Source organism: Sinocyclocheilus rhinocerous, unplaced genomic scaffold (assembly GCF_001515625.1).
Source record: "Sinocyclocheilus rhinocerous isolate Xijiao unplaced genomic scaffold, SAMN03320098_v1.1 scaffold1307, whole genome shotgun sequence".
NCBI lineage: Eukaryota > Metazoa > Chordata > Actinopteri > Cypriniformes > Cyprinidae > Sinocyclocheilus > Sinocyclocheilus rhinocerous.
In genome coordinates this window covers 35,088-46,787 of record NW_015631048.1, presented here as the reverse complement: position 1 = coordinate 46,787, position 11,700 = coordinate 35,088, and the positions used below count along the sequence as shown (strand labels likewise).

The 11,700-nt window shown below is 35.7% G+C and overlaps 2 protein-coding genes across 4 annotated transcripts in view; one reads left to right on the top strand and one right to left on the bottom strand.

The window, feature by feature from the left end:
* Positions 1–2,088, top strand: part of LOC107741127 (SAM domain-containing protein SAMSN-1-like) — a 14,697-nt gene extending 12,609 nt beyond the window's left edge. For 2 of the 3 annotated variants that reach the window (XM_016553719.1, XM_016553718.1), the window contains one exon: positions 1,301–2,088. In XM_016553719.1, coding sequence (XP_016409205.1) covers positions 1,301–1,485 — 185 coding nt within the window. In that variant the 3' untranslated portion in view covers positions 1,486–2,088. The remainder of the gene's footprint in view (positions 1–1,300) is intronic. The other variant, XM_016553720.1, reaches the window with a different exon arrangement.
* Positions 2,089–3,983: 1,895 nt separating this feature from the next.
* Positions 3,984–11,700, bottom strand: part of LOC107741159 (glycerophosphodiester phosphodiesterase domain-containing protein 5-like) — a 28,640-nt gene continuing 20,923 nt past the window's right edge. Inside the window, exons 4-18 of the mRNA XM_016553768.1 lie at positions 11,034–11,127; positions 10,625–10,684; positions 10,442–10,540; positions 10,256–10,349; positions 9,537–9,682; positions 9,217–9,299; positions 8,788–8,938; positions 8,545–8,708; positions 8,446–8,452; positions 7,537–7,694; positions 6,874–7,021; positions 6,120–6,202; positions 5,784–5,798; positions 5,394–5,506; positions 3,984–4,596 (exon numbers count right to left, since the gene is read on the bottom strand). Coding sequence (XP_016409254.1) covers positions 4,481–4,596; positions 5,394–5,506; positions 5,784–5,798; positions 6,120–6,202; positions 6,874–7,021; positions 7,537–7,694; positions 8,446–8,452; positions 8,545–8,708; positions 8,788–8,938; positions 9,217–9,299; positions 9,537–9,682; positions 10,256–10,349; positions 10,442–10,540; positions 10,625–10,684; positions 11,034–11,127 — 1,531 coding nt within the window. The 3' untranslated portion in view covers positions 3,984–4,480. The remainder of the gene's footprint in view (positions 4,597–5,393; positions 5,507–5,783; positions 5,799–6,119; positions 6,203–6,873; positions 7,022–7,536; positions 7,695–8,445; positions 8,453–8,544; positions 8,709–8,787; positions 8,939–9,216; positions 9,300–9,536; positions 9,683–10,255; positions 10,350–10,441; positions 10,541–10,624; positions 10,685–11,033; positions 11,128–11,700) is intronic.

Genomic DNA, 11,700 nt, shown 5'->3' with positions numbered 1-11,700 from the left:
GTACAATTGTTTCAAAGAAAACAATAAGTAATGCACTCAACCGCTGTGGCCTGTATGCACGCTCACCACGCAAGGCTCTATTGCTGAAGAAAAAGCATGTTGAAGCTCGTTTAAAGTTTGCTGCACAACATTTAGACAAGCCTGTGAAATACTGGGAGAATATAGTCTGGTCAGATGAGCCAAAAATTGTCTTTGGATGCCATAATACACACCATGTTTGGAGGTCAAATGGCACTGCACATCACCCCAAAACATCATGGTGTAGCACTGGCAAAATTCATATAATTGAAGGAAAAATGAATAGAAAAATGTACCGAGACATTCTTGATAAAAATGTGTTGCCATCTACCAGGATGATGAAGATAAAATGAGGGTGAACATTCCAGCGAGACAATGATCCCAAACACAGCCAAGGAAACTCTCAACTGGATTCAGAGAAAGAAAGTAAAGCTGCTAGAATGACCCAGCCAATCACGTGACTTGAATCCAATAGAAAATCTATGGAAAGAACTACAGATCCGAGTTCATAGAAGAGGCCCACAGAACCTTCAAGATTTGAAAACTGTTTGTGTGGAAGAATGGGCCAAAATCACACCTGAGCAATGCATGCGACTACTTTCTCCATACAGGAGGCGTCTTGAAGCCGTCATTAACAACAAAGGCTTTTGTACGAAGTATTAAATAAATTTCAGTAAGCGTGTTCAATACTTTTCCCCTGGGTCATTCCATTTTATTACACAGAACTTAATTTCTGAACTTATTTGTTTTCTTTTCTTTTTCTGCTTTTACCCATCATGAAATGTTTCTTGTGTGACACGTTGGTCATGAGACACCTTTTTATAGGCCAACAGTTGAAACTGAAGCAGCTATTTAGAAAAATGGTGACGTGTTCAATACTTATTTTACCCACTGTATATATATATATATATATATATATATATATATATATACACACACACACACACATTTAAATGAATACAATATTGTAATATGTTTAAATTAATTATTATATAAAATCATTTTAGACTTTGAGTAGCTTGATGTAAAAACAACAACAACACTGCTAGTGGAAAAAATGAATGTCATTGAGGCCAGTTTTTTGTGTGATGAAAAACCCAACAGGAAGTGTGTTGAGCAGTGAGTTTGCGTGGGTATCCGTCACAAACGGCATCAAATGCTGCAATACACAGAAAAACATTGCGTGTTATGAAAACATACTTCCAAGTACTGCATGAATATTCATGCACAATCATCTGATGACATTATCATGACGTCTGTCTTGTTTTTTTTTCTAATACAGATAATAATCAGAGCCACGGAGAGAAAGATGAAGAGCCCAAATCTCCCTCTGAACAAGTCAAAGCCGGACTAAACGTCTGTCCCAGAGACTCGGGCTGTTACATCGGATCTGACTGTTCAGACAACAGTAAAGAGGACACAGAGACCCAGCCGGCCCCTCTCAACCCACCTGCAACCCAAGCATAACCACAGCCCTGCATAATGCTGTTCATCTCGTCCTCGCCTGCCTCTGGTTGGTGCAAAGACTGTTAGCCGCCGGCCACAACCCTTTTGACTGTGTAAAGCAGCCTTTGTGTTTCAGAGCTGTTGCATTAAGGTGTCTCTGACGACACTGGATTCTCACATCATGGACACTGTGAGAAGTAGTTATAGATATGAAAGATGACATGTAAATATACTGTAAATATGGTGAAAGTGGTGAAGCTTTGCTCTTGTAAACCGTTTCAACTTTGCCTTGCAGATGCTAGACAAAATGACAAACTATTGAGATTACAAATGCATTATTTTCATGCAATAAAAAGATATCTTTATATCGTACTAATTTCATTTGTTACATATGTCAGTCATATTAATATAGCGATATTTACTGGTACAGATGGGGCTTGTGTCAGTGGCTTCCTGAAACTAAAAGTGATGAGATCGGTAACACTCAGTAATAACGTGCTGCCATCTAGTGTGAGCACTTACTAACTACAGCCATAAACAATAAGCAAACTCCATCTTTTACATGAACGATGCGAACGTAACTCAAAATTGTTGAAAAACGTTTGGCAAAATATAATCTCACAACTTTTGCTGAAGTCTGTCTTAAAAATAACAGGTAATACTTTATAATAACATTAACAAATATAACAATTGTTTATTAATCATTAGTTAATGCACATTCAAATATGTAAAATTGACTTAAACTTTGATTCATCGAGTTGATTTTTTAATATGCATGAACTACAGACTTTTTTAAATGATTATACACTACCGTTGAAAGTTTTGGGGTCAGCAGGATTTATTAACATGTTTTTACATCTCTTATGTTCACCAACGTTGCATTTATTTAATCAAAAATACAGTAAAAACAGTAATATTGTGAAATATTACAGCAATTTAAAAGAACCATTTTCTATTTTAATATATTTATATATTATATATTTGATATCTATTTTCCTATATATTTGAAAACAGTTGTGCTGCTTAATATTTTCCCTCAGATAAAAATCTAGTTCCTTTCCACTCAAGTGTCTGATAACTTTAGTGACATTAAAATTGAAAACAAAACAAAGATGAGATAAAATACATTTAAATGTTTTTTTAAAAAAAATAAAAAGTCAAGTTTGATCAATTTAAAGCATCCTTGCTGAATAAAAGTAGGCTATTAAAATCTTACTGACCCCATGAGCCATTTACACCAATTTGTTCTGCTTGCGAATAAATATAGCCAATGTGTTACCCAATAATATACAATAAAAACCTGTGATGTTTTGAATTACCATAAGTATCATTCTGAGAGACTAAAAAAATAGGCCTGTCTACTGCAGCACAGGATGAACTGAGCCAGTTTGTGCACAAAAGTGGCTCAATTTACCGGACTTCACTTGATATACTGCTTCATTTCCAGTAATAATTCCCTTCAAAACCCATTTGAACACCTCATGAAAAACACTCTTGATGCAATTCAGAGATTTCATTACAAAATAAATCACTTAAAAAGACATCGATACAGCAATGTAAATGAAAACTGATCTTAAGCTAGTGCAATGAGATACGAATCACCAGCAAGCAAATCACGTTACAAAAATAAAATAAATAAAAAATAAATAATCATATCACCCTACAGTCAAGCTTTACATGAGCTAGTTTGAGGTTCAAAAACCATCTCTGAACCTTTGATTTCTGCATGCTTTTAACATTAAATCCATTAATCTTCTGTCTGTTCTTCACAAACATTAATAATAGGACACTTTTATTACCTGCTCTCATCAGATTGGACTCTAAACTTTACAGTGTACAATAAGCCAGCTCCATTTTAAATACGGTTCGATGCAGAAAAAATACATCAGTACGTAAGGCATCAAAGCAGAACACTGAATCAGTGGCATACAGTCCCAGAGAGTCCGTGAACCAACAAAAACCATTCAAAATAATCCACTGGAGATTATTAAGCAACTCAGTCTAAATGAATGATTTTGAGCTCGATATGTTCGATCCATAAAATGGATTCAAGTCGTCACTAAAGTTTGTTTGCATGACGTGCGGGCATCATGATGTCATCGCGTGCATAAGCGTCCAGACCGTTTCCTGTGTACACGGACAGCTCATCTGTGCTCCCCACACCGTTGCTGATCTCTGAAACCAGCACAAAACTCATTAGCCAGAGTTTCACAGGGCAGATTTCTCCACTAGGGGGCACTTTTTTCTGAATCACTAGCCGAGTATGTGAATCATCTTAATATTATTTTAAAACATTTGGTTGGCTTCAATCATATAATGTTTCACTGGAGCTGTAATGACTCCAGTAAACTCTAAGATATTACTAATATTGATATGAAATATTAATATTTGTGCGTAATATTAGTAATATTTGTTATGCTTATACAAATGTTTGAAAGCAACACACACATGCATACACACATATATATATATATATATATATTTATATACTGTAAAGACATCGATACAGCAATGTAAATGAAAACTGATCTTAAGCTAGTGCAATGAGATACGAATCACCAGCAAGCAAATCACGTTACAAAAATAAAATAAATAAAAAATAAATAATCATATCACCCTACAGTCAAGCTTTACATGGGCTAGTTTGAGGTTCAAAAACCATCTCTGAACCTTTGATTTCTGCATGCTTTTAACATTAAATCCATTAATCTTCTGTCTGTTCTTCACAAACATTAATAATAGGACACTTTTATTACCTGCTCTCATCAGATTGGACTCTAAACTTTACAGTGTACAATAAGCCAGCTCCATTTTAAATACGGTTCGATGCAGAAAAAATACATCAGTACGTAAGGCATCAAAGCAGAACACTGAATCAGTGGCATACAGTCCCAGAGAGTCCGTGAACCAACAAAAACCATTCAAAATAATCCACTGGAGATTATTAAGCAACTCAGTCTAAATGAATGATTTTGAGCTCGATATGTTCGATCCATAAAATGGATTCAAGTCGTCACTAAAGTTTGTTTGCATGACGTGCGGGCATCATGATGTCATCGCGTGCATAAGCGTCCAGACCGTTTCCTGTGTACACGGACAGCTCATCTGTGCTCCCCACACCGTTGCTGATCTCTGAAACCAGCACAAAACTCATTAGCCAGAGTTTCACAGGGCAGATTTCTCCACTAGGGGGCACTTTTTTCTGAATCACTAGCCGAGTATGTGAATCATCTTAATATTATTTTAAAACATTTGGTTGGCTTCAATCATATAATGTTTCACTATGACTGCAATGACTCCAGTAAACTCTAAGATATTACTAATATTGATATGAAATATTAATATTTGTGCGTAATATTAGTAATATTTGTTATGCTTATACAAATGTTTGAAAGCAACACACACATGCATACACACATATATATATATATATATATTTATATACTGTATGTGTATATAGGTGTGTGTTGTTCTGTAATTTGTAAATTTATATATTTATACGGCAAACCTCCACATATAAGTCACATATACATATGCATTAATTTTTGATATATACAGTATATATATATATATATATATATAGGTCTACACACACACATGCACATATACATTAATTAATTTAATCACATGCATTTACATTTTTTTTTATTTCTGCACAAGCCAAATGTTGTCATTGAATTAATATTTATATATAGATGAATTAGGGTATATTTAAATATTTATTTATACCTAATGCATTAACTACTGTTTTATCTTATTGTAAAGTGTTATCATATGCAGATATGAATACAGATATTGATGGTGTATTATGATCACCACCAGGGGGCGATGTACCACAGCCATATGCAGAGGTCACAAAGACTTAATTTGTTCTGCGGCTTTATTAACCAGGCTTTATCTCCACAAAGCTGTGTGCTCACGAGTCTCACCTGAGAAGATCAGTTTCTCCTTCATGAGGTTGATGTCACGACTTGGCCGACGTACTACAGCACTTAGCATGATCTGCTCCGGGTTGTAGCTGCGCATGCCACTCATCTTCCACCTGAGGAAAAATCACCAAAACACACTTCTGAGGGTCTGAAAGTGCCAAAAAGTGCTGGTCACTAAATATCACTTGAGATATTTGATGAGAAAGTGAGAGAGAACCCTAGAAGGGTTAAAAAGGATTGAGGAAAAGAGCGACACTGAGGTAAAAACACACAAGAATGATAATTACTGGAACAAAACACAACCAACAACAAACACAAACAGAAAAAAAACAGAACAAATAAAGACCAAAACAGTCAGAATTCTGTCCCTAAAATACTCATCCTCATTACCTGATCAGGTGATAGCTGAGCAATTTCAGCGAGCAGCGGAGGACAGGCACATGTAAAGAGCAGAGGACAGAGAGATAATGGAGGGAAAGTAGAGAGTGCCAAGAAGAAAAGAGCAGAGCCATCAGTTGAAAAGCACCTGGCCGCCCAGCAGAGATATAGCAAGCATGCTAACTACAAAACAACCTAACATTAACGCCAAGGACTGCTCTGAAAATCAAATAGGCTTTCGTGCAAATGTGTGCAATTAAAGCCATTAACTGACACAGCAAAAAAGCTTCCAGAATTAACAAGTATTAAGAAACAGCTCGAAGGACATACTAAAAGAGATTCACTTACTTCTGAAATATGAAGATGCCAATGACAATCGCCACAGAGATTAAATCTGAAGTGATCCATATCAGGCCATATTCATCTGCACTCTACAAACCGTTAAAGCAGCATTTAGCCATTAGATATCAATGTAAATAACATTAAAAAAAGCAAATGAGGGGAAAACAATACTGGCAGAATCCCAATAAAATAAAATTACAATATATAAAAAATTATATATACTATAGATAGATAGAAAGATAGATGATAGATAGATAGATAGATGGATAGATGATAGATGGATAGATGGATAGATAGATAGATAGATCTCTAATGTGTCTAAATATTCAGCCTTCAGTACTATTTCCAGGGAAGTATTCCAAAGCTTTTTGGCACTAATTTTGTCCACAAACTCTTGCACTACAGATTTTTCTGATGCAAATGTATGCAACCATTTGCAACATTATTTCTCAAAACTGATCTTGCAACATATATAAAGCATGCCAATTTAAAATCTGCAGTATTCTGTGGAACGGATGTTAAAATGTGTTAAACAGGGCCAAGATTCTCTACATTCTCCTTGAAAGCTGACAGCATAATCAAATGAACTATTAAATGAACATCCGGCCAATGTGTAGGACTTCATGAATGACAAGCGTTCCAAATCTGTGGGAAACTGGCCTGCTTTTGAGTGTGTACTTGAGCGTGGCCAGCAGAGTATGTACTTTTCGTACGTAATAGGAGTGTGTGAACTGGGATTCAGCCAGAGAGAGATCAGTACCATGATCCAGATAGGATTAGGCACTTTCTTCAGGATGTGTGGAGCATCAGAAGAGACGGACTGAACCCCGCTGCACCACATGAGCGAATACAGCCACGGCTCGTTCACCGGATACACGTTCACACTCACATTACTGCCAGAAAACTGCCTGCTCACAACACACACATACACAGAGAGGAAGCTTGCTTGGTAAAAGTATTGCAGAACAAAACCTCATGCCTACTTTCATATAAATTAAACAATAAAATTGATGATAAAATATATGCATGTATGCATGCATGTATAAATTTAAACTTCACACATTAAAATATATATTATACATAATTCTAAATGCATTGTAATATATCATAGTAATAAAAAATAACAATAAACAATTAGTTCTCAAAACATTACAAAGACCCATAAATGATCTAAATACATCTATTAAATTTAAATTGTAATTAAATTAAATTTTACATCTTCACCTTTTCATATTTTAAATAACTGTATGTCATATGATAACTCCATATTAACATTTTAATACACTATGATTTTACCGTAATAGCAATAGCTGGCTTGTTATGATGTTGTATTTCAATGCAAAATGCTTTCAGTATGCTATTTAATACAGACTGAGAAAGGCAGATGTCTGCTGACGTTCTGAATGCGTGTGTGTGTGTGTACCTGATATCCTGAGCTCTGGCCTGGCTGTAGTGCAGGGTCAGAGTACTGATCCCTCTTTCTTTCAGCTCAGCCACAGGAAGTTTCTCATCTGACGTCTGCTGAAGGAGAGGAACCGCTGCACGCACCTTCTTCCTGTACCAGTCAGGAGTCCACATCACCTACACACACACACACACACACACACACAGAGACACAGACACACACAGACAGAGTAGCTAATTAAGCACTTTTCATATTTTTCTGAACATTAATACTGAGTATTAAGACTATTAGACAACATTTCAACTAATTATATAAAACTGGTAAATATTTATTTATTGCTCAATATTTAAAATTTAGAATGAATAAGACATTAGACGAGATTTCTAATTTCTTCAAGTCATATAAAAATAAATACATAAATTTTTAAATATATATTTTAGATGAATTCTGAATTTATTGGTTATCTAATAAACTAGCTTAGAAAGACCTTTTCTAATAATATACATTTATTAGGAATATTTTATCAATATTTAAAATGGAGTTAGAAGATTTAGATGGAATAATAGGACATATTTCAGCTAAATATCTAAGAATAAATACACACATTTTTAAATATTCAATATTTTAAAAAGCTTTTTTGGCACATAGTTGATAAAGGTCTTAAAACCTTATTAAGAATATTTTTCTCAATATTTCAGATTTAGTCGGAATAAGACATTAAACAACATTTCAACAAATTATATAAAAATATATAAAAAGTATATTATAAATGTAAAATATTTTTAGATGAATTCTGAATTTCTTAGAATTGTTGGGCACAAAGCAGCTCATGAAGGTTTTTTCAACTGTTAGAAGCTTATCAAGAATATTTTTCCTCAATATTTCAGATTTAGACTGAATAAGGCATGACAGACAATACTTCAATACATTTTCACTGTTCAGATGTTGGTTTAAGATGGTCTTTAGATGAAAATAGATTTTTTTTTTAAATCAGAGGCTTGCTAAGTGTGTAAATGTATGTGTTGCTGATGGCGGGGGTGTTGAGGTGGAGGTCCCCGCAGGCTGAAGATCACGGAGCGGTTTGTTCTAGCAGCCAGACGCAGCAGCTCCGCGAGGCTACACACCGTCTGATTGGCCGTGCGGTTGCGATCCTTTTCAGACATGTACTGCACAGTCCAGTACGGGTCATCCTGAGGGACAAACAACCTCAAAATCTTTATTAACTGTGAAGATGGACAAAAGAAATAAGGAAGGAATCAAATTTAATACCCTCAGGAACCAAAATCCAGCATTGAGACTGCGAATCTCTGTCCAGTTAAAGAACGAGGCGTCGTGGTCCTGACGGGCTGGAAACAGTTTGTCCACATTGGTGGTCCTGCGTAATGTGCGGTCCCTCATCAAAAAGGGCACTCCATCCAGACTAAAGCAAAAAAACAAAACATCCAATCACATTAGAGTCAGGTTACTGCGAGCAAATTAGAGCTGCTGCTATTCTTTTCTCACATTCAAAAAGATACGATAAAATCAAATAAAATAAAATACAAAATAAAATATCAAATAAATTACTATTAATTCAAAGAGGTATGATAAAAAAATAAAATAAACCAGATAAATACCATAAATTAAAAATAAATAAAATAAAATAAAACATTATGATTCATTCAGGTATGAGAGGTATGTTTCATAAAGTCATAATACCTGATGGTAACATCTGCTTCCAGGGCAGTGACCTTCTGTTGCAGTGCTTTACTGAAGGACATAATGGTGTGTTCTGGAGCGAGCTGAGAGAGAGAGGAAGAGTGTAATGGGAGTTACTATCTTAACACTCCTTCGAGGAAGTCAAACAAACTGGTTAAATCTTCATTGTACAATCAACTTAATGTTTAGACAGAGTGTAAGTGTGGTTCTCTACAGCAGGGACACACGCTCCTTCCAGCGCTTTCTAACTGTTGCTAAACTTCAGAGAGAAACCTGGATGCCAAACATCCGGCCTGAAAAACCAGGATTATGAAACTCACCATTGGAGCTCCACGACGGCCAATGACAGCAGGACGAGGACCGAGCTTGGACCGGTCCATGATGCAGGGAGAAGAGATGAAGAGGGGAACCAGATACAGAACCAGGAGGATGCTCACATAAATCACCAGCATCACAACTTGAAGCCCTGGATAAACACACAAACATATGCAAAAAAAAAAAGTGTCAAAAACCGTCACCACTGTTTAAAAGGTTTGGATCAATAATCTTTTTTTGCACACCTAGGCTGCATTTATTTGTTCAAAAATAAAGTAAAAACACTAATATTGTGAAATATTATTACCATTTAAAAGAACCGTTTTCTATTTTAATATATATTTTAGGATGTAATTTATTTATGTCACGTGATCCTTCAGAAATCATTCTAATATGCTGATTTGCCACTCAAGAAACATTTCTTATTATTATCAATGTTGATAACAGTTGTGCACTTCATATTTTTGTGGAAACAGAAAAAAAAATTTTTAGTTTTTTTTTTTATTAATACAAAGTTCAAAAGAATAGCATTTGTCACACATTTGATAAACTGAATACATCCTCACTGAATAAAAGTATTCATTTCTTTCAAAAACAAACAAACAAGCAAAAACTTACTGAAGGGTAGTGCACATATATTTTACAATTACATGTTGTCAAAGTGTAGGGGCCGTCTTAGCTTTGACCCAGTCTGTCTTTTCCCCTCACATGACCTTCAACTCACTTGATCTTTCCATGCGCACCACCTGATTGGTGATGACCCACCCTAATGCTGTGACCGCAGCTAAAGCTCCGATGTGTAGGAACGGCCCTGTGAACTACAACAGCAAAAACATACAATTCATTGAATTACTTGTCAAGAAAGATCTCAAGACACTGGACAGTAATATGCTGATGAGGTTGCTCCAACCTGCAGAGAAATGATGACAATGTCCCATTCGTCCTGCCAGAAATCATCAATGGACACCACTCCTGTTATGGTGGAGAGCAGAATGGCCAGAACTACAATCTGTAGGAAATAAAACTTGTTTTAATATACATTCAGAACTTCAGTCTAGTTCTAGTCTTAAACAGATTTACAAACTCGTCTCACCTTATGGATCCAGTACAAATTAAGCTGCTGTCCCAGTGCAATGTGACAAAGTGCAAGAATCTGAAAAAAGAAATAAAAATAAAACAGCAAATTATAAATAAAATAATTATTAAAAATAAAAATAATACATAAAAATAAATAAAAGTAATACAAAATTTAACTTTTCTAGAGATATTGTGTTATATCTTGTATATAACAATAACATCAATAATGATAAAAAAATATTATTATATTAAAAAAAATATTAAAATATGTGTGCACAATTATTAAGGCTACAATGGTGATGTTTTGAACCAACAAGCAGTCAGTCATGGCTTCACCATGTGAATGCGACCATTAAAAGGCCATAAAAAGTTTAAAGGCAGCTCACTTTCTCTATGCCACATGTGCACGTCTGAAGAGCGCTCACCATTAAAAATGCAGTGTAAGTGAATCCTGTGAGTGTTGTGGCGAGAATGGGGACTGTGCCATCCTTCCAAACGGCCGAACGATTATATAACAACCTGCCAGAGAAACAAAACCATCAACAGCTCTCATACCAGCAGGGATAAAAAAACACAAAGCATGCTTTACATACATGAGGTTTTCCAACACTTAGGGCCAGTTTTACTAACAGCTTGTGCCAGTGCAAACCGTCTTTTGGCATTAAAATAGTATTGTCAGGATTTACTAAAGACGCGCAGTGACGAATTAGCACTGAAAAGGCGTGGACACAGTTATATTTGCGCATGACCTTATTGAATATGCATTTGTAGGCAGTGGCGGCTCGTCGGGGGAGGCACAGCTTCCCCATAATTTTGAGGTGAAAATGGGAGGAGGACGATTTAATGTTAATAAAATTCACAATTCATTTCAGTTCATGTCTCAGAATGTGTATTTTATGTTTGTAATTTCACAGCTGTAATACCATAACATGTTAATGAAGTTGGAAAGCGCCGCTTTTCTATCGCGAATGTGCCGAATCTGCTGATGTAATTACAACCGCTAGGTGATATAGAAGGGTAGGGGGAGGCCGGGAGAGAGCTGGGGCAAGTTCAAGCTCAAACCGGTGCGCAACGTTTTGCTACGGTTTCCGG